This window comes from Falco cherrug, chromosome 4, assembly GCF_023634085.1.
Source record: "Falco cherrug isolate bFalChe1 chromosome 4, bFalChe1.pri, whole genome shotgun sequence".
NCBI lineage: Eukaryota > Metazoa > Chordata > Aves > Falconiformes > Falconidae > Falco > Falco cherrug.
This window is the reverse complement of record NC_073700.1, coordinates 99,444,050-99,471,675: the sequence shown is the minus strand read 5'-3', so window position 1 is coordinate 99,471,675 and position 27,626 is coordinate 99,444,050. Positions and strand designations below refer to the sequence as shown.

General features: G+C 37.5%; 1 protein-coding gene and 1 long non-coding RNA gene across 2 annotated transcripts in view; one reads left to right on the top strand and one right to left on the bottom strand.

Annotated features, from left to right (window-relative positions):
• The first annotated feature begins 402 nt into the window (after positions 1 to 402).
• LOC102056569 (prostatic acid phosphatase-like) lies at positions 403 to 22,879 on the top strand. The gene is made up of 11 exons (XM_005445875.3): positions 403 to 518; positions 6,442 to 6,537; positions 7,912 to 7,998; positions 8,951 to 9,103; positions 11,681 to 11,779; positions 13,245 to 13,349; positions 14,371 to 14,503; positions 15,903 to 15,985; positions 17,782 to 17,888; positions 18,466 to 18,635; positions 19,564 to 22,879. Exons 1-11 carry the CDS (start codon positions 405 to 407, stop codon positions 19,680 to 19,682), a joined length of 1,266 nt encoding a protein of 421 aa, XP_005445932.1. The 5' UTR covers positions 403 to 404; the 3' UTR covers positions 19,683 to 22,879.
• The window catches only part of LOC114017727 (uncharacterized), a 29,106-nt gene continuing 12,721 nt past the window's right edge, over positions 11,242 to 27,626 (bottom strand). The window contains exons 3-4 of the long non-coding RNA XR_003562956.2: positions 18,518 to 18,581; positions 11,242 to 11,322 (exon numbers count right to left, since the gene is read on the bottom strand). This is a non-coding gene — a long non-coding RNA (uncharacterized LOC114017727). The remainder of the gene's footprint in view (positions 11,323 to 18,517; positions 18,582 to 27,626) is intronic.

The window sequence follows — 27,626 nt, the reverse complement described above, 5'->3', positions numbered from 1 at the left end:
GAGGAAAGAGAAACAGTATTGCCCAGCTCTTGATTCTAAGTTCATCCTCATGGCCATGCTATAGTATGGAAAAATTCCAAGCCCTGAGAAGTGGAAACAGAACAGGTAGGTTGAAACATTAGGAAAGTTTAGTAACCCTTCATATTTTAACCTCATCCTTACACTCCAAAAGAGAAAAATATCACAAAGGAAAAGGAACTGAGTTATGATTTGATTAAATAGAATGTAAACAGTAATTTGAAAACAAAGGGCAATGCAATTTGTTGCGTAGTCACACAACATTCCTCTTGGATTTGAAATTCACCAGCAGCAGTTCCACCCCTTTTGAAAGTACAGCCTGACGTCTGGGCTGTTCAGCCTGAGCAGCTGCTGGAGCTACAAAGCCTTTTTCATCCTCTGCCAGGATGGAAGTGATACGGTTTCCCAACCCATCTAGGATCCTATGTTTTTATTTTCATATTATCCTCATTCTGCTTCAGCAGACTACTGCAGAAAGAGAACTGAAGTTTGTGGCTGTAGTAAGTAGATTTTTTTCTATCTTGTTGCGGGCAACACAGGGAATTTGATAGGGCTGTTTAATCAAACAAGGTGTGTAGCTTCTTTACTTCTTTTTAGACTTAAAGATAACCACTGCTGCCCTTCTGCTCTACTGAGGTTAAAGACTTTACTGAAAGAAGATAAAAATGCCTCAAGATACGAAATTTTTCATCTCATGACCTCTAGTTATTCTTTCAAGATAACCGAACAACTTAGCTTTGTGGTAGATGCATAGTGCACAGGAGAGATCTAAGGTCAATGTTTACCTGTTCTTGCTTAATTTAGCTGAAACTGATGCATAGTCTGAGAGCTGATGATTATGGCCTACATTCTCTGTTCTTGGAAGCTGAAGCTTATGATGTTACAGAAGTTACCATAAAAACAAATGTATTTTCCATTTCAGAATAACTGAATTGGCACAGCAGTACACTGAGAAACAGAAAAGGGCATTTTTATGTAGAGATTTGAGATACATGTTGCATTAACTGCAGCTTGGTTGTAAATGGACTGTAATAATTTTTGGTGGGTCACTTCTTATTTTAAAGTCTCTAGACACTACTCCAGTGTCATTTCCCCAATACCTCAGGTAAAAGAGAGATTAATTCAGTGAAATAGTTTGGATTGTAAAGGTTGCATCACAGTCCTGTTCATTATAATTTCTTTTTTTTAGTAAGAGATATACTGATAAAGAATAGTTAGTGTAAATGAAAATTTTCAATACAAAGTTGTGGGGATTTGAATTCACATTTAGAAATAGGAATTTTAAGATCTTCTTCCACCTTTCTCTATTTGACACATTTTGTGCATGTGCAGTAAATAGACAGAAGTACGGTGTCCAACACATATTACCTAGCTCTACGTAAATTATTTCATATCTAGCTGTCTATTGGCTGTATTGTAGATGTGCCACTTGGAAAGAGGCCAGAGTCCACAGGAAAAACCAGTTCCTACTCCTGCTGAGGTTTACTGCCCTATCAGACACTACACATGGCAGGGACTCAACACTAACTCCAGTAACCTGTGTATAGCAATATACTTAAATGTTGTTTTAATGATAAAACGGAGACCTGGATATGCAGATGAAATCAAGTAATCAGCAAGCTTTGGAGAATTAACTGTTTCAAGGGGAGGAGACACGTATTGAATTGCAGCTGTTACTGTGTTCTATCAAGCAGTGATTTTGCAGCAGGAGTTACAGGAAATGCTCACCACTATGGAGCTAGAGGTTTCCTATCCAAAATCAGCTGCTTACCACAACTATGCAGCCACCTACCAAAAAAAAATAATTAGGATTTTATTTATTTATAAGGTAGCTTATCACAATTAATATTAAAATAATAGGTAAATTTAATCTAAAATGTCTTCCTTTTATCCCTGATACTTTTACTCAGACTGACCAATCTGCATAACAATTTACAATAGGCTTAATTTTATTATCAACATGCATCTCTTTTCTCAAGGCACGGTTTCTGTGTCTTCAATTGAATTTTGCCTTCTGAACTCACTGATTGAATTTTCATGGGAACAGAATTGCTAGCATGGACAAATAGGATAGGAATTAGCCCCAGAACATTTCACTGATATAATGAGATATAACGAGGGTATGGCTACAGTCAAGGTAAGTCTAAAAGGCATTTTTCTGAGATAATTCAATAGCCATTTCCCAGCTATACTCTGTAAGTTGCTATGTTTTCACCTGGGAGTAGTACTGCATTGTGAAGATATGCCATAATGACTTCTTTAAACTTTTTCAGCAGAACTGCACAATATAAAATACATCTACAGGGAAGAAAAAATGGATAAATGTTCCCTTTTGCTCATTTCTAGAATTGTTCTGTGCTCTGGGAAGGTGACTTAATCTCTGCTCATGATATCCATCTTTGTGCTGATTCTGTGCATTTTGATTACTGGCCACAAGTCCTTTTGGCTGAAAAGCTCTAATTCAAGCCAATTTTTCAAAATGCTATTTTAATTTTCTTTCTCACATGTACATATTAGCCTTCACCAGAATTCCTGTGCACTGAATTTAAACTAGACATAAAAGAAGAAATTAGGAAACATGTAGGAACATCAGATGCCCAAGTAGAAATGAAATACTGGTTTATTGTGTCTGTATAAAGAAGTTCTGACCTGTAATTTCTGGCTCCACACAGGCATTTCACCTGTCATATATACAAAGAGGTGCGGTTTTTGAAGTACTGTGATTTCATCATGTCTTTCTTCCTGTAGCTCAAGATAGGAAGTGTTGACTGAGCATGTCATCTATGTGTCTGATCAAGCCAAGCCATTTGAACCTTGACAAAACATGCTCAGTGTTTCTGCATCTATGATTTCCCTGAACTGGCAGCATGACTGGTTCCATTTCTCTCTTGCTTTTTCATCCCTGTTGCCAGCTTAAGATAAAAATCTTTTTGTTTGAAGTTGAGTCTGTCAATAAAAAATGTCTGTAAGAGGCTCACTATTACTCAGAGTCAGATAATTAATGGCATTTCTGAATGAAGATGTTATGTATATTATACATGCCATATTCTCAGTTTACCCTCTCCTCCACCCGTTTTTCTCCAATATGATTTTTAACCTAAGATTACTGGAAGTAAATACTGGCCGAAGTCTGAGCCATGTGGCCATTTTGATCTGAAGTGATCACCCTCACAAAGTTACAAAGAGTGAATGGGAGAACCCAGACACCAAATCAGGTTCAAGCTGTATTAGAGCTGAAGGAGAGGGTATTTGGTAACTATCCATCTATTGCTTTTGAGAACTGACTGAGGTGAAGCACCTCAGATAGAAGTACTGAAATAAATACACCAAACAGGTATACTTTGCTCCTTTTGTGTACATCCTCCTTGACCTCCCTTCCTTCTTGATTTCTAGTGTCTTTCCACCTTTTACGATGCCTTCTTGTTCCTTTTCTCTCATCCTGCCATGTTCTGTCTTCTGAAAGGTCAGGAATGCAATCTGTAGGCCAGGAGTAATAAATGCTGCAGTACATGTATTTTCAAATTAATTTGAAGGATCAACTCCTTTTTAACAAAATCCAAATGATGAATGTTGCAAAGCATATACTGATGAGCAAGTCATGCTCTGCAGGGAAACACTTTCTTTCCCTAACAGTATCAGGTGTTCTAATGAAAAAGACAAAACTTCCAAATACACAAGCTCTTCTTAAAGCTTTAAAATATATACTAAAAAAGTATCCTAAAATGTAGCTATGACTGAAGGAGTTAGCCTTTTAGGTTAAGTGGCTGTTCATAAGGTCATTGTTTCATTTCCAACTGCAACTGAAACAAGGTCATTTTCAGAAATAGCAAGCAAGGAGGTTTGAGCTCAAACAAAAATCAGTTGGCTGAAAAGCTTAGTCCTTCAACTCCTAAAAACAGGGTTCTGCTAAGTATCTGTTCTGTTCTTGCTACTTCCAACTTAGTATTAATATCACATTTATATGTCACTGTGCAATGAAGGTGCAGAAATACAAACAAGGAACTGAACTTTTTTTCTATTTTGTGTGGACTTAATGAAGCTGTGCTGCCTTTTAGAAGAGAACATACTCCACTGCTTCCATTTCTTAAGGTTACAAAGATAAAAAATATTTTTCTTTACATCACCTGCTCCCACATATATTTGAATATCTTTAAATCTTGATCTTTTTGCCCTCTAACCTCTGTTCAGATAAAATGCTACTCTGTTATGGCTTATGGAAAATTTTTAGGGTCCGACTGTTGTGACAGTGAAATACACACTGAGGATTATGTTGCACATTTAGTATAAAGTATCATAAACCAGTATTTAAAATCTAACATATTTTCAGTAATTTGTCAATAATAAAAAAGGCATATTTATTGGCAAAGTGTTGATCCATTGCTACATATTGCCTAACAAAATAATTTAAAGATGTCAGTCAGTTGGAATAACTGTTAGTTACCCATAAAAATGCTTTTCTGTGAAGCTGGATAATTTAAGAAGAAAGTATGCAGCTACATTTTAATTGGGAATTTAACCTTCATTCTTTAGAGTCATTAGCTTGTCCAGAAAAGCTGATGAATCCTACCTGACACCTATGTATGTCAGCATGTTAAAACACCAAGGAAATAAGCAGTGACACAAAAGTCCTCCTCACTCATTTTTCTTGCATGCAACTGAATCAGTCACCTGACAATGTAGCTCTTTACTTATTCTCCTGTTCACTAGAAATGCTCTGAGAAATTATTATAAAGAACGGAGATTCCACATTAGAAAGAAGAGAATTAAAAATTGCATAGAGAAGCAAAAAAAAAAAAGAAAAAGAAAGCTTTTATGGACTCTTGCTGTACTTGAACTCAGAAAAAAAAAAGTTTGTTTTTTTTTTTCTTGAAAACTGTGCAATTTCATGTTGATCAACATGTTGTTGATCATGGTGAAAAAACCTCCTTGATTTGCTGAAAAATATTCACTTCAATTTGGTCACATCTTTAGTGAAATTCAACTAGCAAAGCAAAAAAGTAACAAGCAGTTTTCTACATGGTTCTAATGGTAACACTTAGTCTAGCAAACCTTGCTGCCTATTGTAGAAAATTAACATAGGGAGAAATCCAATTCTGTTTGCTTTTAAAGGACAGTATTTTCCACCTCTGAAGTACCTGCTCTAGCACAGGTTCATGCACATTAGTCCAGAAGGCTGATGAAAAGGGTGTGTGTTGTAATTAAAACATTAAGCCACACTGCTTGTGTTTACTTTGAAAAATATAAACATAAAACACCTCCCAGTGGGAGTGGCAAACTAACTAGCAAGTACAAACCTCTCTGATGTTTGGGCAAGAATGATGTGGCTTAATAAGGCAATGGAGAGTATTAATTATAATCAAGCTCTATACCAGTGAGGTATTATGGAATAAATGTCACTTTATGAACAAATATACCATTCTTCCACATTGTCATTTTATTCTGCAGGAATGAGGTTCATTATGTGAACATTGATGCAAGCAAAGGTAATGTTTGCAACAGTTTAGGTCAGAATCCTGGAAGATTGTCTGGAGCCCTGTGAATTTGTATTTCAGCATTTCCTCTAATGTGAAACTTTTGTGGACTTCATTTTTCTAAGCCACACATGACATACTTAAGGAGGGTAATCCAGAATTTTTCAGAACCATTTAATCTAGAGTTGGCACTTCCTTTGTATGCTGGAAGAAAAATATAAAAAAGGCTCATTTAAGGTTTCTGATGTAAAAATAATATGACTGAATGTATCACACTGATATTCACCATGCTGGAGTGTTTGGGATAGGAAAGCGACCAAATTCTTTGCTCTCACTGAATTTAACAGAAAAAAAAATCAACAAACCTACAGACTTTCAAAAGTATTTTCATACATCTATGTAAAAGTATTAATAAATATTAACTAAGCTAACAGTCTAAAAGTTTATACTTTTTCATCTTTATATTTTAGGATGACTTTAGAGATCAAACATAAGAGTCATGTGTACATGGAGTTACTATTGAAGATACTGCTATGAAAAAAGCAGTTACCAAAAGTTTCAAGTGTCTATGCCAAAGTAATTAAATACTAATATAAGCACATCAGAAACTGGTTTAATATTCAGAGGTGTCGAATGTACAAAATTCAGTCAGATTTCTTGTCTAAGTTCCTAGCTATGGATATAATCTCAGCATTAACATCTTGGCTGATTAATTTTATGTTCTAGGAGGAAGACTCATCAGGCTCACGTCTGCTAAATTCCTATATAATTATACATATTCTTGTGTGTAAAGAATGTACTCCGATCCTACATGACTAGGTTTCTGCAGACTCTGCGATATTTTAATTTGAAAAATGGCACTGGAAGTGTAATGTATGCTTGACTTCTAGCTAGGTAATAAAGGAATGTTAACAGTAATTAAATAAATTTTTTTCATTGGTAATATTGTTAGGTTTTCCGACATGGTGACCGAACACCAATTGTAAACTTTCCGACTGATCTACACAAAGAAAGTGAATGGCCCCAGGGATTTGGACAACTTACCAAGGTACATTGACTTTCTTAGAACTTATATATGCTACTAAAATAGGAAGTGGGCAGATTTGCTTACGTGTGCCTCAGAAATGTTAGCAAATCCCAAGTACTAACAGTTGGTATTAGCAATACCCCGTAATTCCTAAACATTTTTGTAACATTATTCATCCAATTACTGTTAAATTGAAATCTTGTTCATCATAGCTTTATAACTACCTTCCTAAAAGCAACAACTTCCTGATAGTGTGTTTGCATTCAAACAAATGGCAAGTTTAAACGTTGTCTATACTCTTAACATTGATGAAGTTCCAATGACCACTACGTACTGGGCCCTGTGACAGGGTAAAGGAATGACGCCTGCCCACCAGGTCAAGTGATGAGTCCACATCTCATCATTTGACTGGTAACCAACTACTCGCAAAACAAGGGATGTCTTGCAGGAGAAGGCTGCTTCTAACATGCCTTCTAATAAGGTTACTTTCAGCCCAGATTTTCAGTAGGATGCACTGAACCTACTTCTTCAACATCTAGCCTTAGCTCTTTAACTGTATCTGACATGAAATTCTGGAGCAAAGAAAGGCCAATGCATTTCCTAATACTTTATCATGATGCAGAAGCATGAATCAGAGTCAATTCAGCATTTGGTTTTTGAAGTGAGGCTTGAAGGATCTGTAAAATTCAGACGCTTGCACAACACATCACTATCTCCAGGTACATAGCTTATGTTGTAAGAAGAAACAAAAGTTTCTGCTTTGGCATGAATTTTGAGAGCTTTTTGCTATTCTGTTATCTTTTTAGCAACAGTAGTAAAGAATGTAATTCTCTGACATCTAGAAGTTAGAAAGTTCAGCTCACAGCTTTTGAAATGAATAACAGAAAAGACAGCGTGCAATCTAACACAACTGCAGGTGCACCAAGGCAAACGTGAAAGAAAATCACTTAAGGCATGATTTGCAAGGCAGAAATTTATCAGGTTGATCCAATAGCAAAGCAATGACAATAATAAATACCAGGTTATCAATCACCCTTTCTCAGCTGTCACTAACTGACATGCATTGTAAAAAACAATGTTGATCATTAATAACTCCAGGAACATCCACAGAGCTACAGCACTGTGGAAACAGTACTTGTATAGAATCAGGCACATTGCCTTTCCTGTAGCAGATGTTGGAGTCTTAGCATTTCAGAATGTATCATTTTTCATAGATATGAGTATTTCTGTTAAAAATTCTAGATCACATACAACATATACAGTACTTTATATAAATGGTTAATGATCACTTAAAAACTGATTGCTGAAGACAAAAAATAAAACAGAAATGAAACTTCTACGTGAAGATCCTTCAGTGACCTTAATCTAATAGTCATCTGTTTGTTTGCCTCACAGACTGGAATGCAGCAGCTGTTTGAACTGGGACAGTACACAAGGGAAAGATATTCCAACTTTTTGAACAGCACATACAACCGGCAAGAGGTATATAGCAGAACTGTCTGGAGGACGTTTCTCTGGCATAGCAGAACTATAGACTTGTGCCAGATAAAAGCACATCATCATATTAATTTCATTAATAGAAAAATTAAGGTAATAAAAGAATAGCCCGGCTATCAAGTAAGGGTAAAAACATAGACTAGAGTCTAACTTTCAGCTCCTACATTTAGTTCAGGTCTTCTACTGCCCAGTTTTCCAGGACCGAACAGCTCCATGCCACCAAATTAATTGGGAAATTATACATAGTGACCCAATATTCCATTGAAAGGCGAATGAATGAGTATCCAACCATGTGATGGGCCATGCTCACATACTTCATCCTGTAAAAGAGAGGTCTAACAGTTGTTTGGATGTGTTTTTCGCATGGTACAGATCCATCGTGGGGAAGATACCACTATCATTTTGGTCTGTACGTGAGGGATCCGTTGATGGGAAGGCATAAAAGACTATAGCATTGCCCTGCTTCCAAGAGAAGTTTAAGTGCCTTCATTCCTGAGGTACAGCAGATGGATCATGGAATCATAAATCATTTAGGTGGGAAAAGACCTTTAAGATCATTGAGCCCAACAATAAACCTAGTGCTGTCAAGTCCATGGCTAAACCACATCCCTAAGTGACACATCTACGTATATCAATATTCCTCTGAATCTCAGAAGATAGAGTTTCATTCTTTTAAATCATGCTTTCTTATTCTTCCTAGTTCAATCTGAGGATCAGATTCCAAACTGAAAGTTTGCTTTGGCAATTTCATTTATGCAAATGAAGTAGGGCCCTAGGAAGCTGAGTTATGCTTTCACTGCTTTGATTTTAGGCAAAACGATAAAACTAAAAATGAGAATCCAGGATTTATGAGTTGGGTAAAATTTCCTTCTTTTTGGGTTTTGTTTTTTTTTTACTGTTTCCATTTTATTTTTAATCTTTTCCATTCTATCTTCAGTTTTACATCCAAAGTACAGACTATGATCGCACCATTATGAGTGCCCAGTCATACCTTTCTGGCCTCTTCCCACCAACTAGCAGCCAAATTTGGAACCCTGACCTTCTCTGGCAACCCATTCCAGTTCATATCCTGCAAAAATCAACAGACCAGGTGAGTACTGACTGGACACTTCCTATAACTCCATAAACTTTCCCAGAATCAAAAAAGAGGAAAAATGGGGAAAAAAAGCTAAAAAATATTTTCTATTCTTTTTGAGTTCAATCTAATAGAAAACATCAACTGCAGCTACTGGCTGACAAGTATGTCATAGGCCAACTGTAATAGCTGCATGAATATCCTTCTTCTATAGTAGCAGAATATCTGAATTGTCATATGTGCTACCATTTTCTTCAAGGTACAGCCCTAACATTTCTCCTGGCAAGGACACTTTTGAACAATATTATAGGGAAGTTGCCTAAACCTTTATAGAGAACAAGTGCTTTTCTAAGCACCAATCAGCTAGACAGGCCTCTCCTCTTTGTCAAGTTTGCCCCATAGTTTATTCAAAGAATGGAATTTTCACCAGCCACTGTCATGACCTCTCAATTATTACTTTCCTATTCTTGTAGCACTTAGGCACCTTAATTACAGACAAGGGTCCTTTTATGCTCAGTGTTATACAAACATTTAATGAAACCCTAGTGCTTGCCTTGTGGTTCATAGTAAGAGCAGACCTACCTGAATAATAGGTCTTGCAGAGAAGTTTTACTATACATAGTTCTCTCTGACTGACTCAGTTGTACATTTTAATTTCCCTGGCTCCAGTGGCAAGGATCGTGTAAGGAACAGTGTGTTAAACAAGGATAAAAAGTTACTGAGTGTAATGACAGAAAGGGTAGTTTTCTTCTGCCTTTAAGGACACAAGTTGAGTTTAAGGAAATGTATACACCCCCCCAACTCCCCCATTAAATAACCGCCTGTCCAGTCACCAACATCAGAGGATGGACTCTGTCATTAGGGGGTGGCCGCATGTGCCTCCCATTGGCATTCCTCTATTCTCGGAGGCCATGCTTGAAAGCAGGTACAGAGAGAAGGGGTTTCCACAAACTGTATTAGGCACAATGTGATTCAGCTTGAAACTTCAGCAGAAGACTGAAAAAGCATCAAAGTAGGGAGAGCTTTGGCTAAATAAAACCTCAAAGGCCTTAGGGGAATCACAGTGCAGTACAATGACCTGTCTGGAGAAGGCAAGCTCATTTGTAGGAAACTATGGTACCTTACCACTTCTGCAGCTGCCTTGGGGAGTACTGATGTTTCACTGAAACACAACTCTAAGGCAAGTCAAAATTCCTATTAAATATGCAAATCACCCCAAAACAATGGTTCCCTTGTTAAATGAAGGAGAAGTTTGAAGGAATTTTCAAGCCCTAAGCAACAGTGGTAAACTGAGGCCAAGTACAGTCCTGTAAAAAATCCTCATCACAGCTTACTTTTTGGCCTGACAGGCAACAGTACTGAGTACTGCTTGATGAGGCCAAAGGGAGTGGCTTAATTAATAACATCTAGAGTGGGATAATTATACCATAGAGCAGGGAAAACATTTGTTATTGTGTAATTAAGCAACATTCTCCAGTTCATATTGCAGCTTTAAGCCTTCACCCTCCAGTGTGCTGCTGTTACAGAAAAAATGCACCCTTGGAAATCCGTCCATGTGAAAGTGTACTAGTGTCAGTTGGTGGCTGCTGCAAGCTTCATGTTGATAAATCAAAAAGAAAAGATGCGCACTGGAAGTGCAGTCTGCTAAGGCTCACCCAAGACAAAGCAGACCTTCTTGCACATACATAAGCCATAGATCTTGAAGTTAATTTTACCACTGTATATTAAAGTCAGTTCCTTGCCATGATTTGTACGGTTGACAGGATAATATCAGTGCCGGGTCAAAAATGCTCTAGTGATGCAACATAAAGTGCTGAAACAACACAAGCTTATTTTGCTCATCATAACTTTCTACTGACACTTTATGCTGGATCAGATATCATCTGTCCTTCTGCAACTAGTGTAAAGTGTATTTGCTAGAGCAGCATCGGATGGACACATATGTATTTACACATGGTTCAGATAAATATGTACTATCAGGTGACCTCGTAAAGCATACACTTGGAGTTATTAAAAGTGAACCATATCCCTAAAAAAGAACAGAGCCATTAAGCTCACAGCTTTTTAGTATTTCAGGAGCACAGTTTCTTTTTCATTCTTCTTTCAAGTTCTGTCCATTAAGCGATACTTAAAATGCTTAATATAATATGCTGCTTATCTCCAAAGAGATGAGAGCAGGATGTGTAGATGCAGAAGCAATTCATATTCCAGTACCAGGTGGACTCAAGCTGCACCTGGGGGGATTCAGAAATTAAGAGGGAATTGTTAGCTTTTTTAAATTCCTGATAATGGACCTTGATCCATTTCTCAAAGTGATCCCCTGACAGATTAGCATAATTGCTTTTTGCCAAAACTGAGACAAATCAAGCTATTATAGCCACAAGTAGCCACTGAAAAAAGCAAGTTACCACAGTTCATTGCTTATGGTAACTGAATTCATGAACAAGGTACCTGAACAAACCATTATGGAGTAGCTGTACACAGCCATAAATCTATATAACAAATACTACATCAGCAATCTCAGGAACAGAAAAACTAGAAGTCTGATGATTAATTATAGAACTATTCTAAGTTTTGTATCTCTTGTTTCAGAGGCTCCATTTTCCTCTGCCTGACTGTCCCCGTTTTGATGAACTTCAGAATGAAACACAAACATCTAATGAATTTCAAAATAGAATACAACCATACATGGTAAGACAAAATAAAAAGGAACCAAAATCTAAGAAGAAGGAATGTAAGTAAGATGTAACAGTTACAGAATTGCATTGTTTCCTTTCACTAAAATGAAAAAAAAAAAAAATCCTGAGGGCTTTCTTAAAATTGGAAATTTAGGCCAATAGAATCAAAAAGTATGTTTTATATGCTTATGCATTTCTCACACTTTTCTATATCAATCTTTTAAAATGTGACTTTAACATTAATTTTCTGAGACTATTTAGAGCTGTATATAATTAAAGTTCCATGATATGAGGGGAGAAGAAATTTCTGGATGCAGTGATGTCATTCCACAGGGTAGCACAAAATGAATCTGAGTAAATCTGATAAATGTGAAACTTTGGAAGATTTATTCCTTCCTGCTGTGTTTTTCTGAACTTGACACTACAACAGAGGACTAAAGAAGCCCATCCAGGTGAACACTCTGACTTATGTAAATTTTTCTGAGATGTATTTTGGATCCATTACAAGACACGCTTCTGTTTTGGCCCTGACACAAGTCTTGACAGTGAGAGATTAAAAATTTCTGACTCCAGTGCTGCAGAAAGATGTAGGTATATGGATGTTATACCTGACTCAAGCAAATGTGTTCTTGTGGATAACAATTGCTCTAAACAGTGGTTACTGCTGCTCTCATTTGTCTACCATGCACTTCATAATAGCACTACTGCACAAAAAAGCATGGGTCTCATGTTCCTCATACCCCGACTGCACCTGTACACATTCTCTCTAAGTCACTTCAGGCTTACTGCTTGGGCTAAACCAAACAGTTTCCTTTTTTGGCTTATTTCTAACTTTTTGCTAGCTCAGCTGCTCTGGTCAGCCTTACTCACCTGCAGTGGGAGGGCAGTTAGGGCTTCACAGCTATCCTATCTCTCAGCTACTAGTATGAAACAGGTAACATGGGAACAAGGGTTATTAAAGAGTCCCTGTGGTAGCATGTAGCAAGAATCCCTATGGGAATTGTTGTGGAACTATTACATAGATATTCAGCTCCTCTTTAATGGTAGAAGGAAAACCTAGTTTCATTTTCAATTTCTTTTTGCCTCATCTTGAATATTTGCCTCAGCTGTCTTTAATTTTCTATTTTCTCCTCAACATTTTTCTCATGTTCCTTTTCCTTTAGTGCCTTCTGTGTATCTGAAGGCTTGAGATGACTGAGGTAGTCTCCTGGAACAGTCAGAAGAGAGAAGAGTGCAGTGCAGAGAGCACCAGACTTATCCATAGCAGGGCTGAGAAAAAGCAGTGTCTGAAAGAGAGATCAGTACCTTGAGATGATTACAAAATGAAATCTGCAACCAAAATCTTCTCCTAAAAGGGCTTCACCCATGTAAAATTAAACACTACTGTGTTGCCAGGTTGGGTGCTAATGAATCTGTATGCATATATGTTCCATATGTATTGAGTATTTGTGGTATACACTTCACTTTTTTCCCCCCAGGATTTTTTACGAACAATGGCAGTTAATACAGGACTTGAACTAAATCATCTTAAAATACTGGACAATTTCCAGCTCTGGAATACATACGATACTCTACACTGTGAGGTAATAATAATACAATAGAGGTCAGGAAAGAGTATAACTCCTAAGCCGGGTTTCAATTAAACCATGGCAATGTGATTTCATAGGAATGAGTTGCCTTCTCTCATGGATTTGCTTGCTTTTTTTTTTTTTTTTTAGTTTGAATTTAAGTTCTAATTTAGTGCATTGGTAAAAGATAACCCAAAAAACATGGTTTACAGCTTGGGAAATTGCTGTTTCCTTTGGTTTTCTCCTGAAGTACTGGTACCAGAATCCATTCCTTTTATTATCTCATTTTCCTTCCGAATATGCTGCTATAGAATTATTTGAGCATGCTGCCTAGGTCATATTTATGATTTTTAACAGGAAAATGACATTATTTGATTTAATCTATCAACAGCCAAATGTCTAAATACTCAGATGTTCAAAATGAGAGGTAAGATTATGATCTCTCAGTTAGAAAATTAGGAGATTATGATTGCTACCAGGGAATAAAATCAGACTGGCTCAAAGCATGGAATGATTCTGTTTGGCCCAGTCATTATGAGCAGCGTGTGAAGGCTGCTGAACATATCCTCCACACACTGAGGCACTTAAACACTGTAAGACACTGTCACTGTTACATGACTGGAGAGTGACACTTGCCTGTTAATGGCCAGTGATGGAACTGGCACCTGACAACTGCATGGAAAAGGCAGGAAGAGCTGTAGCTAGGTTATACCCTGAAGACCCAGAGGAAAGCAAGAGAATAAGACACGTCTGCAATCTTTCACACTAGCAAAACCAAAAACATACATATATAGCAAGAACACATTAAACGTACAAGAGAATCCCTTCACATGGGTGTTTCCCCTCTTCCCATCCACCCACTTCAGGTTGATCCCCATTCCTACAAAGTGTATTTCAGGGAATGCTGGTGAGTGAAACCTCACTGGGCAAAGAATTGCAGGACAGAGAGTCTAAATGTGGTAGTGTGGGGCTGGGCAATAGGATGATGGAAACCAGTTGAAGAAAAAAACATTATTTTGTTTTCCTTTATCACTAGGGTATTCACAATTATACTCTCCCTGTATGGGCCACCAAAGATGTAATCGACAAGATGGAAAAACTGGCAGAATTGTCCTTATTATCACTATTTGGGCTTTATAAAACAGAAGAGAAATCACGACTACAAGGAGGTAAATTAAAAAATGCACAGCTCCCAGAAAGGAGACAATGTTTATGATAATGTGCAACATCCTGTCACCTGACTCATGCAAAATTATTGATACAGAACATTGGTTTGTAACTATGGACATTGGATGCCATATTAAGCATGAAAATACATGCTGAATGCTGGCATTTGCATGGATGATATATTGAAACAAGGTGTAAACATTAATGTATTAAGTTATACCATAGTTTTTAAGGGATTAGGATTTTAAGAAAGAATATAGAAAATCAAGGGAAAATTCAAGCCCTCATGGGTATGATCATTATTTGTCTCATACTAGGTTAGATTAAGTTTATATTCTGTTTCTCCATTTATTCTATTTGTTTCCTGACCTTTGTTTTTCCTTTTGATGTACTGGTTATATATTGCGCCCAAACCTTAGCAACACATTGGTAGCTCTCTGAGAGACTGATATAAAGCTGCTCCAGAACAGTCTGAGTCTGATCAGAATAGAAGTTGAGAGATTCACGTTATGTCTATACTGCAAGAAATGGCATTACTGCTTAGCTCCAAAACTGGGGCACACAGGTTATGCACATGCTAACGCTACTTCAGGACACAACCCAGGAATTTATCATATGATCCTCAGGTGTCCATGAGCAGGAAACCCAAACAAGTCAGCTTGTATGTCTGCAGGCTGGACTGTTCGGGGCTAGCCTTTGTAATGCACGTACCCTGCAGTCTAGACCTAGGTAAAGAGTTATTAGCAGCCTCATCATCTGGGCATATATATCACCAGATCCATCCATATAGTAATTACAGGCCCAGCCTGCATTAAAGCCTTCTAGCTGGTAGCTGGCCATATCATGTGCTCAGGACGTTTTTCCTAGTGTTACACCAGTTACGTCCTCTTTCTCTAGAACTGTATAAATTGTGTTATGAGGAATTTCTGCTGCCCTTATCCCATTCGTTTTCGAATATCTCTGGTCTAGAGAATGAGAACAAAAGAGCTTTGGAAAAACGAAGAATTGATACTGTGTGACTTGTTGGAAGTAAACAGTTAAAAATATTTCTTCAGCACGTAGAGAGGAAGAGGCTAGCACAGCTGTCATTATTGCAACACTCCAAACAGACAAAAAATGATGGAGAGGAGGTCTCAGCATAACAAAACTGGAAGCATCATTAGCCCCAGTTCTCAATACAGTTCTAGATGATTTCCTGTAAATTCTGCCTCTTCACTTGACCTGGATGATATATTTCACCTCTGTAACGTTTTCTCTCTAGTTATGGACTTATAGTAAGCTAAAAAATGAGCACAGGACCCGAGTAGATGTCTTCTATTTGATACTCAAAATCTTTTGTCTTTTTGGTTTCTATGCAAATATCATCTCTTCATTCCTCTTCCTTGTTCCAATCTCTTTAAGGTGTCCTTGTGAATATTATCTTAAATAGTATTAAGCAAGCTGCCAATTCTTCAAAACAAAGAAAAATGGAGGTCTACTCTGCAGTGAGTATTTTCATGTTTCATAAATCTTGCTATGATTTTACCCATAAAAGACCCTTAAAGAGAATAATCAGTCTCCCTGTAAGTTAAATGAATGAATAATATAATATAGTTCAATTCAGCTAACAAGCTGAACACCAGTCAGTACAAGAACACAGCAGAAGCATGGATCTCACCTCAGTTTCAGTCAAACCGCATTTGGTAAAGAAAACTACATATTTTATCATCCATTTTTTCTGCCTAATGGTAGAGTTTCTGTAAGTTGCATCTTTCCTTAAGTGCTCCTAACTCAGAGATGCTGGCACATAGCAGAACTTCAGTTGCGCCTCCAAACCTTTCCTCTGCTTAGAATAGGATGACATAGCTGTGGATTCTTTTTGTTTATTTTAGCGGATGAAGAGGGCCATTCGGGTCAGACCAAGCTCCACTTAGCTCATTCATTATCCTGTCTCTGACAATGGCCAACGGCAGGGAAGAATGTGAGAATAATGTCAGCACAGAGTGATGCTTCCCCTGATACAACCGTCCAGCAATCTGTGGCTTAGGACTTCCTGAGATAGAATCTGTATCTGAGTGTTTGATAGCTCTTGACAAACTTTCTTCCATCAATTTATCTAATCACTTTTTTAATGCATTTATACTTTTGGCCTCTGCAACATCCTGTGGCAATGACTTGTGTATTGAAAGAAAAAAAGTACTTCCTTATTTTTTTTTTAAACTGAGCTCCTTCTTAGCATTTCTATTGTGAGAAACAGGGGATAGTCATTCTTTATTCACTTTTTCTGGGTCACTGATGAATTTACTATTTTCTGTCATACCTCTTCCACCTTTCCTTTTCCAAGATAGAGTCCTACTCTATTTAAATCTTTACTCATGTAGAAACCACTCAATATCTTAAATCTTCCTTGCTGCTTTTTTCTGTTTTCTAGCCCTATTGTATTATTTTTGAAAAGGAAGAAGTGCATACAGAATTTTTTTCATTGCTGCTTTAATGCCTTGAAGCCAACTATACTCTTATTTTTGAAACTGATCAGTCTAAAAAGTTCCAGATCCTGAATAGAAATTAAAGCATAGCTATTAGACTATAATACAAATAACCCTAGAAAATATGTATACAAAGATGCTTGTAAAATTTAGGAATCGAGGTGACTGGACTTCCTTCATTCAGCTCTTCCTCCTGGCATACCCTGCAAGAGGAGGGACAATGGGGAGAGAAAGAGACTCAAGATGGAGGGGAAACTCATTCCATCAAAATAGAAGCCAAACTGAGATTTTATTGTATAAATCCAAACGGAAGGAAGAACACTTCAAAAAGTTCTGGAGTGTGTGTGGAGGCGAGAAGAGTAGTCTTTGTTCACAACTGTTTGTCTGTTATACCACTGAAAAAAAGTACTTGTATCTTCACTTGAAATGACTTAGAATATATTACTTTATACTGCCTTAATCTGACCTTGGAACCCAAAACACTGCTGAAGGAAGGAGTAGCAAAATGCACTGAAAAACTAATTCATTATTCAGACCACATCTTCCTTTCCCTCAGTATCTCTGTCTCCAAAATATTGCCAGATGGTGTAAGACACATACTGCAGGAACTCTTTGAAAATGCCTCAGGGCTGTCTGTAGTAATCTGTTAACATGTTTTTCCCAATGATTAATATACCTAATACATTTTTATGGTCAAATTTACATAGTTTTTGTTTTATCTTGATTTCCACTCCATCTCTACTCGTCTCATTACTCTGGATAAATGGTAGTTGACTTAACTGACTTTCAATGATGGATTATTTTTTTTCCAATAGCATGACACCACAGTTGGGGCCCTCCAGATTGCTCTCAGTATTTTTAATGGAAAACTGCCACCATATGCTGCTTGCCAGTTTTTTGAACTCTACCAAGAAAGCAGTGGGCAAGTATCCTCTTATCTATGCAAGAACAAGGAGTGTTTGGAAATTGGTTCCCTCTTCCCCAAAATATTTTTCATCTCAAATATTGCGAGGAAATATAAATTCATTTTAAACTGGTACTTCACTGAGTAGGCACAAAGTTGTATTAAAACTAGGAAAAAATAAGTTTGCTTATGCGTATGCATCTGTGTGGTTTGAAAGAGAGGAAGAAGAGGAAAACACACTTTACCAGCTGGAAGTAAATGGTAAAATAAATTTTCCTGATTCTTCAAATGATAGCAACAACATATCCAAGGCACCTCATAAATCCCAAGGTAAACCAGTTGGTTTACAAGAGCCTGGTGCTGTTGCCATTCAAGGAGCCTTCAGAAGGGCCTTTTGAGCTGACTGGTGACCTGTGCAGTAGTGTAACCAGCTTTGGCAAAGTGAGCTTTCCAGGTGTTTTTCACAAAGCCTCCACTCCTGAAGAACAGGTTCTAGAGCAGGATGCCAGAGCCTATTTCCAACATTCTATCTCTAAATAGGAAAACTTCAGTTTAAGAACTTTTTTAAAAAAATCTTTTCAATGTTGTTAATCAGGCGATATAGCATTGAAATGCATTATCGGAATGACTCTTCAAAGGATCCTTACCTACTCACTCTGCCAGGATGCACCTCTTCTTGTCCACTTGAGAAGTTTGCTCAACTAGTTTCTCCTGTGATAACAGAAAATTGGTCAAAAGAATGTGGGAAGAAAGACAAAATGAAAGGTAGTGTAACAGCATTGTATTTTCTACATAAGACATGGAGGCAAAAATTGTATCAACGGCTCCAAAGGTACCTTTCACACAATAGATAGATCTCCCTTTAACAAGTGCGGACAGCTTTACTACAGACAGGGAAAGCTGACAGAAATTAAATTTCTCTGAAAATGTGAAGAGTAGACTTGTCCACCAGTGTGAAGGCAGTGCTACTATTAGCATACTCACATAAGGAGCTACTTAAAGGCCATGGCCAAAACTAGAGCTCTGCTTGTTGAGAATGTCCAACAGAAGTATTAATGTGGGTGCTATGAAAGGAGTCCTGTGTATGCTGGATGCATCAGACCTGCAACAGACATCTGTAGATGTGAAGCAAAAATGGCTTGCACATGCACAGTAAGATCGATGCATCTGTATTTCTGGCACATGTACTATGAATTGACACCTTAACCTCCACTGTACAGACAGAGTGCAGCTGATCCATGCAGACATAGCAGCTATTTGCCTTGGACTACCAGTCAGCTGACAGCTGATAACCTCTTCCTGCCTCGATATTATTTCTAGGAGGGAAGTGAAGGGCAAGGCAATATATGCTACTTTCAAACAGTCCTGGTATTTCCCCCTTTCTACATATATTTGGTGTTTTGCTGATCCCTGATGAAACTCCTCATTGCGTTAACTACACATGGTCTGTCTTGACCTGTGAAAATCTAGGAGTAAGATCTACCCATGCACAGGAAGCTACCTATGCATTTCCAGGACTGAAGTATACGCTTTTGTACTTATGTTGCGTATGTCAGTAATGCATATGTCAGTAAATGCAGGCTATGTGATCTTGCCAGAAGTATGAACAAAATGTAACTATATTTCCATTGTACATGATATCTATGCATGTCTTTCATTAACTCCCTTTTCCTTTATTGTTTTTCCTTCACAGATATTTTTATTGGATTTGATGTTGCTGTTGGCTTGTTGTTCATTTTTGACCTTGTACTGCTCTACCTGCTTTATCATTATGGACGCTGCAGGCGCAGAAACAATTACCAAGACATTTAACGGAGAGGTAAAGAAATGAAAGAGAGAGCAGCTAGACACTGAGCAACCCTTGAAGTTGCTTATATCCATCAGTTTGCTCTGGCCAAATTAATCTCCAAAGCATATTCAATAATTTTGAACAGCTGAGGTATCTGTGGCCTAGCTCCTAAAAGACTAAACATCTGCAGTGAGACATACTGTAGAAATACATTATTGTTAAGAATTTACTTTTGTAGGAAGATGGAATTACTCCAATTTATATCTTTAGGTTTTCTACTACCATTGATCACTCTTAAAGTAACCAGTGGGGTGAGGAGATGCTATGGCCTCTGTTTTCTTTTATATTGCCTATTACCATTTAGCCCTCTGCTGCTCAATGAGTCTTCCTTCAAAATCACAGTTTGTAATATTTTCCTTCTTATAAATGGCTATTTTGTTGATGCACAGGAAGATGTTTCAGTGAGCAGAAGCTGCAATTACTGTGTGAAAAAGATTCATGCCAGCACTTGGGCATACTGTTTCTGCATTTATTCATGCAAATCTATGCATGAGTTTTGACCTTGGCCTTCAGCTAATAAAAGTCTGCAGCCTGCTTTTGAAAGGAGTTACACTACCATAGCTATCACTGAAATTGGCAGAAACTGGGGAGAGCTCTGTCACATACCCAGGCATCAAACAAGAAGCTTAGTGCAAAAGGATCTTGGTCAGTGTCCACAACTTCAGTAATATGGATAAGCAAATACATAAAATCTATTTCTTGTTGCTACACTGCTTTGCTGTTTTTCTGAGCTCTGAGTCATAAATGATCCTTTGCCCTGCATCTTTTCTACAATGCAGCTGTTTACTGTCCTGCTTCAGGTCCCTTCTGTAATTTTATTTCTTCGAGCCACTCTTACAATAATTTCTCAAGCTATCACTCCGTTCATCACTTTTCCATTTTAATTTGCAATAACTCCTTTATGTCCTTCCTATGTTCAAAATCCCTTATGTTAGCAAGATACGCACTGAAAGTAAGGAAATAACATTTCTGCTTTTTGTAGGTTTATCTCTTCTGTGTAATATATTTTTTTCAGATTGTAAGCTCCTAAGGGCAGGGAATGTGTTTCCATAATTGCTTTCTAGTATCATAAGCACTAATATTGCTGTATAAAATACTGCCTATCATCATATGTTTCAAGGGCTGAATCAAGATTTTTTTATCCTGTAGTCCTGCAGAGGATACTGTGAATTACATTACCATGGAGAAGCCTTTTCGAAAATCAAGACAACTATACAGACAGGTGCCAGCAGCAAGTCCAGCCCAACAGATATAATGAGCAATCGTGTGCTCAAGCTAATGAGTCCTGTTGAGGTGCAGAAGTCTAGAGAAAGCTGAGAGATGGAGCTGCTTAGCTCAGGCATAGCATCATATCGATGTGAATACGTTGCTTCCGGACAGACTGACTTTGACTCACATCTGTGGGTTGCAACTTGGAGCCCAGAAGCTTGGGTCAGCTACCACTGATCTAGAGATCAGCCCTCAGTATTGCAGCTATGGACACATTTAAAATGTGATGTAGTTAGATGTACTGATATTAAATAGGATAAATCAAAAATAATAGCAAAACTTGTGAGAATACAGCACTTTCCAAACATCATTGCATTTTCTCATAGTCCCTTCAGGTACTGATGTGTCCACCTTTTGAAGCAGTATTTCCCACTCAGTAAAAAGCTTTTGCAAGTATCCCTGATGTTTCCATTTTATCTGTTATAGGAAGTATCATAAATAAGTGATGGATTTGATTCTTAGATGGTAAGGATGTTTTATTGTATAACAATTTGGGGCAAAGCTGTCAAAAAGCTGATCCTTAAATCAGATTTTTTCGATGTACAAGCTTCATATTGTAACTAGTAGTTCTGATCCTCAGTGCAAAAACTTAAAAGAAAAGTCTATATTGCAGTCAAAAGTGTTACAGTAGCTCTAGGAAAAATGCCTGAGCTGGCTTGCTTACTGTTAGCAGTGTACCCATAGTGGGGAAAAACTCAGGACTGACTGCAAAACTGATCCTGTCTCCTGAGTATATATATACTCAGTAATTAGCTGATGCTGAGCTCTGTATTACCACGGCCACAGCGTTGATGGTACTCACTTAAGGATTGTTTGAGTATCTTTTATTAGAGGCAGTCAGATGCTTGATAAATGAAGATATATAGTTGACTAATAATGTGCAGTAATAACTGGTTTTGAGATATCAGAAAGTCGGTTGCACTCCACAAGAAGTAGAATGGGGCATGTTTTTTCCAAGATTGCTTCTTACTAAAAGAACTACAGACAGACAGAAAGTAAAATATGAAGTGTCTGAGACATCTTTTGTGGTTTATGATACTCAAGCCTAGGCTGTTACAGAGAATTTCAGGACAGGAGGCAATACTAGCTGCAGCAGGAGCTATCATGAAGTAATTTTATTGTAGGGACGCCTTTTTGCTAACCGACTTGAAAATGACCATGCACTTTTAGAGAGGATCCAGTGAATGAATACAAGTTACACAGAATGTAATGGATAGGTCCAGATGCTGTAACTTCAGAATTAATGAAGGTACAATAAAGATGTAATACATTATTAATGCAGGCCCTGAATCTCAGTTATAGTAAAGATGCTTTGTCTTGCTGTGATTAAATCATGTAAAATTTCTCCAGTGCAGTAAAAGGTTGTAAGCACCAAGACAAGCTTGTGGCTTTTTAAATTTTTCAGCCATATTTAAAATTTGCTTCGTATAATCTGCAGACTGTTTGTGATTAGAAAATATCTTGTCTCCAAGCAACTTGTAGCACTGCAATAAAGTATATTAAAGAAACAATTCAGCATTTGCAATTGTATTTGAGTGAAAAATAATGGAGCTTTCAGTATGCTTAGAGTTTCCAAACAAAAGTGAATGTTCAGATTTGCTCTTTCTGTAAGAACAGATTTTTAAAACACTGATGCTTTGACACAGATAACACTAATGTTGATGACATTAAGCTCTTCCATTTGCCCTCTAGCAGTGACCTCATCTGCCTCTATGATAATTATGGTAGCAACTAGAAGCTCTGCAGCAGGGTTTTCTGGTGCATATGGTAGACAGCAGTGCATACACAGCACTTTCCAGCTATGTCTGGAACAATCAGTTCCTCTTACTGAATTGATTTCATTCTGGAACTTGTTTATTCACAGTCCTGAATATTGCACACACTGGGTCAGTAGAGCAACACCAGTAACACCAGCTCAGTCTGGAGCACTCCTGTTCATTTGTGCCTGTAATGTAGGGACATTTGATCCAAATGATATTACTTCTTCTCACTTAAATGCATTTTCTTATGTGTGGTAAGATACAGAAAACAGAATAAAAAGTGCACTGTATTAATAAAATAAAATAAAATTCAGTCAAAAAAATCTTGACTTTGGATTGAACCCAAAAAGACAAAGGCTATGTATCTAAATTTTTCTCCACAAACAAAGAAATGCTAAAATCTATACTCTACAAAGAATAAAGATTTACAGTGATGGAATTTGACAGTGATGATGAGGTACAGGCTGGGTTACTCTTGGGCATATAACTTTGGCCCTTACGAATCCATGTTGAGGTGACATCAGCAATATTGCATGGGATTGTATTCTTGGCATAAAATAGCTGAAAATACTGTACTCCTTAAAGCATTTCTTATAAAATGGGGACGAAACGTGGAAATTTACCTATAAATGGCTAGCTTTATTGATTCAGATAATAATGCTTCTTCATCAGAAGTTGCCAAGTATTAACACTGAAACGAATAAACACAAGTTGCTACTGAAGTAATAGTAAATCATTTGAACTATTACATTACATGGTCTCTTCTATGACTAGGCAATTTCACTTCCAAAGGGATTTTAGCACTGGCAAGGCCTGCAAGAGCACATTTAGGAGATCAGGTATAGTTGAAAAGACAGTTAAAAAGACATGTCCAAACTCAAGTTGTGCTAATTTCTGTAACTTCTCTTAAAGTAGAATAATGACACTACTTCCTCTCCTGAGACTGATAGTATACTGCCAAATTAATCCACCCTGCTGACTGAGGTTCCAGTGATCTTTTAAAAAATACGTAGAAAAATTTATTTTTCAGTTCAAAATAAATAGAGGCAAAAGACAATTACCCTGGCTCCATTTCTATACATTTAGCCAGAATCAGGTCCATGTCAAAAAAAAAGGGTAATTTCTCTGTGCTTTCTTTATGGCAACTAAAGCTCTTGCCCTCTTCCTGTAGGGAGCCCTTGACTTCAAAGGACTTAGCAATTCTACTAGCTCACCTACACTATAAACTATGGAAAGAAATGTTGTAAGATGCAGGATGATCATAAAGCCTTTTCTTTAGCAAGACATGTAGATGTGGTGCTTAGGGATATGGTTTAGTGGTGGACTTGGCGGTACTAGGTTAACAGTTGGACTCAAAGATCTTAAACATCTTTTCCAATCTAAACAATTCTTTGATTCTATGAGAATTAAAAGGCTATATGGACTTAAAAACCTATAACTTAAGGCCCAAATAGGTAAGTACATGTCCTATATTCTCTAAAATACTGGTCTGGACAGCATTTGGATCTATAATTACAGGAAGACTAGCAAAATTCTGTTATACCCACAACTATCAAGCTGATTGAGGACATTTCCAGTACTTCAGCGAAGCAGAGCTCCTCCATACTTTCCATTCTAAGGCTCCTCAGAGCTTCTCCTGGCTGCTCTTCAGGAAGCAGCAAGAGCTGAAGCAAATCTGAAGCTCAATTCTTGTTCAGAATTTTTGAACCACATGCACTTCAGATTAGAATGGATATGATAAATAAATTACTGTTTGTTGTATGACAGTTTTTTACTTGCAAAATTAAGACAGATGTATTTTTACAGTACAGGCCACCTCCTCCAGGGCAGAAGAGTTAAATGAACAATTCAAACATAGTATGTTACACTTGTAAAAAGACGAGACCATTTGCTACTGATATAAGCAGCCCTTCATGACAGTCTTGTGTATCTTCTGCGATATTCAGGTGGAAGAGAGCTTCATCAATCCATTTATGCACAAGAAAGAGTCCTCTTTTCTTGGTAAAGGAAGATATGGATCAAAAACCACATTAATCTGCAAGTTCAGACTCTTCAAATACGCAGATGACAATCTTACTCTGACAAACGAAGGCCTAATTTTCACTTCATTGTTTGGAATGGATTGGATTTGGCAAAGACAGGATATATTAAGCAGCACTATGTGGTGGTTGGCCTGTCTCCAGTACAGTTATTCAGTTGTCTTCTCTTATATGGCTATTTGCTCTCACTTCTGAATCACTGGTAGGATGGAGGTGAAGAACAACAAATATACTAAACTGTAGTGAGCAACACAAGCTGCAGTTGCTTACACCTACATGTTTTAACCATCAAAACTATTTGGTCATAGATGTGAACCAAATGGGTCTTTAATGCCCTCAACCCTCCATTCTAACTACCACACTCAACCTTAGTGTATGTACCAAAGCATAGTCTCTGCTGATTTATGTCTCTCCCTTTCTGACTACATTCAATAATATCAATATCGTAAAAAATCCATTAGCTGAGTTGCAACTGTCTTTGTTGGTCTGGTTGTCTGGATGATGTTTCACTGTAATTTTAGTTCAGATTCTCTGTAAAGGAGACCATTCTCCATCATGAAGTGCTGTTGTCATTAATAACTGTCTCACTTGAACCTTACGAAAAATCCTATTTTATGCAGAATTGCAGGCAAGAGCACCATTACTTAATAATTATTTAGTTGTTGCTTCAGGCAAGTATCTCTGAACAGAACACTAGGAGATTTTCAAAACCGCAGCTTGCATTATCAAAAGCAGACTAAGCGCTCTAGGCAAACTTTCTTCTTTATTTCAGTGAAGTAACTGCCACTTTGGAGAGTGCAAACACACTCTGGCTCTTCTTGAGCATGTTTGTTGAGTTTATAATGACATATCTTTCTGTTTTAGAATGTAGTTTTAGAATGTAGTCCTAAGTATGTTTGTTATCAGAGAAAACACAAACACTGATATGAGGCTCTTGATGATGACAGGCCTTGATTGTTCAAGAAAGAGACCAAATAACCTGAAATAATAATGATAAACTTTAAAAGAACTGCATTGCTGAGTCAGAAGCATTTTACAGACTCCTACCTGTTCAAAGCAAATCCAAAGACAACTGGAAATACTATAGGAATGGTCATAGAATAGTATGACTTGGGGAGGTTTATAATAATAAAATCTAACACTTCTGAATATGAGGTCTTCTGTCAGGAAATGATTGGGATGGTTCTGAAGCTATTCTTTCTGTTCTTGGAGATGTTTTTGTTTTCCGCCACATGCTTACATGTGCATGTAGTTAGTAGTAACGAGTAAATGTTACTGTGACCGGATCACTCAGGATTGCCCCTAAGTCTGAATAAGAGTGTATGAGGGAGGAAGAAGGGGAACTGTGCACAGCTGGACACCACATTCTCAAATCAATCTTTCATTTATACGCTAAGCAATTGATGCAAAACCGATAGCAAGCTTACACTGCAAATGGAAGGGAGCTCCGACAATCTGCATGTTTCATGATGTATATTCCATTATTTTTCAGGGAAGATATAAGCAGGAGAAAGTATCTTGAAGACTAATGGCATAATGTTAGTCTAACCAAAGCATGCAGTAGAAATGTTAAATAGCCTGAGAAGGAAAGCAAAAAGTTTCTGCATACCCATGTGATGCCCCAGTAACCATTGGCAGAGCTTAAAGGATCAGTCTTAGACACCAGCTTAAATATAGAAGCACCTGAGGAGGTATACTTTTAAAAATAGCATAATATTAATAAAAACATAATTTTCATAATGTTTGGTTATTTTGTAGTTTTATAATGCTTTTCCCATTACAAAAATCTATGTTTATAGATTCTTCTACTTTTAAATCTTGTCTGGTGACAAAACTAGTCCTAGATAATCTGGTGAATGCTAAGCATATCATTCCATAAATCAGATCCAATCTTTTCATGTAGTGGATGAGCAGCTCCCCCAGGTGTTTACCAGCTATTGGGTTGTGTGGTTTTCAGCAGTCTTTGGGCAGTCCTCTACCTTGATACAGCAGCCCAGTCCTAGGTGAGTAATGAAATGACTCAGTGTATTCTAGCTAAAGCCCTTGGCAGTCAGCAAAATAATGGCATAAGAAACAAATGTGATGGGAGAGACAGTCTGTAGAAGCACCACAAGCTTCCCTTGCAATAAAAGATATGAGACAGAAGCTAAAGCACAAGGTATTTCCCTAGGTGCATTAATTATTAGCAGCAGAACATCGTGGAAACCCCTCAAGGTGAATTTAAGTTTGAAAAAAATCTGTTAAATAGAGAAAAGTAGATTTGTTCTACATTAGCGTCATTTAGGGAATGGCAAGCATGAAAAAACTTTGTCAAGACTGGATGACATTTTTTTTGGTACTGTACAGAAGCTATTTTAATGGGATGGACTGCTGTTTGGAGAATGCTTTAGCACATCATTTATGTCACATATATGCAGAGAGTAGTGAAGGCCTTGGTTTATCTGTAGACATCTTCAGACATAATAATTCATGTGTTAAACTCTATTTTGGTTTAAAAAACTTCTTGAGGTATCTGGAGTTAAGAGGGATTCCCAAGTAGTGAGTAAACTAAGGCATACTGTTTTGTAGAGGTGGCAAAGCCATGAGAGAAGTAGCTTACCATGCACAAGTGGCAAATCCTCCAAAGCAAGATCAAGGTCATCCAGCTGCTGCAGGGCAGGATAAGCTGCCTTTACAGTTACTTTAGGAACTGATAGTTCAGGGTGCATAGAAGCAACATCTCTGCTCCTGGCAAGAGCCAACCAGAGTATCCCTGGCATGCTTTATAAAAGTAGGTAGTCTGTTTGAACCCTAGGATTCTCTCCACCTTTACATCTCTCCTTACATTTTAACTACAGCT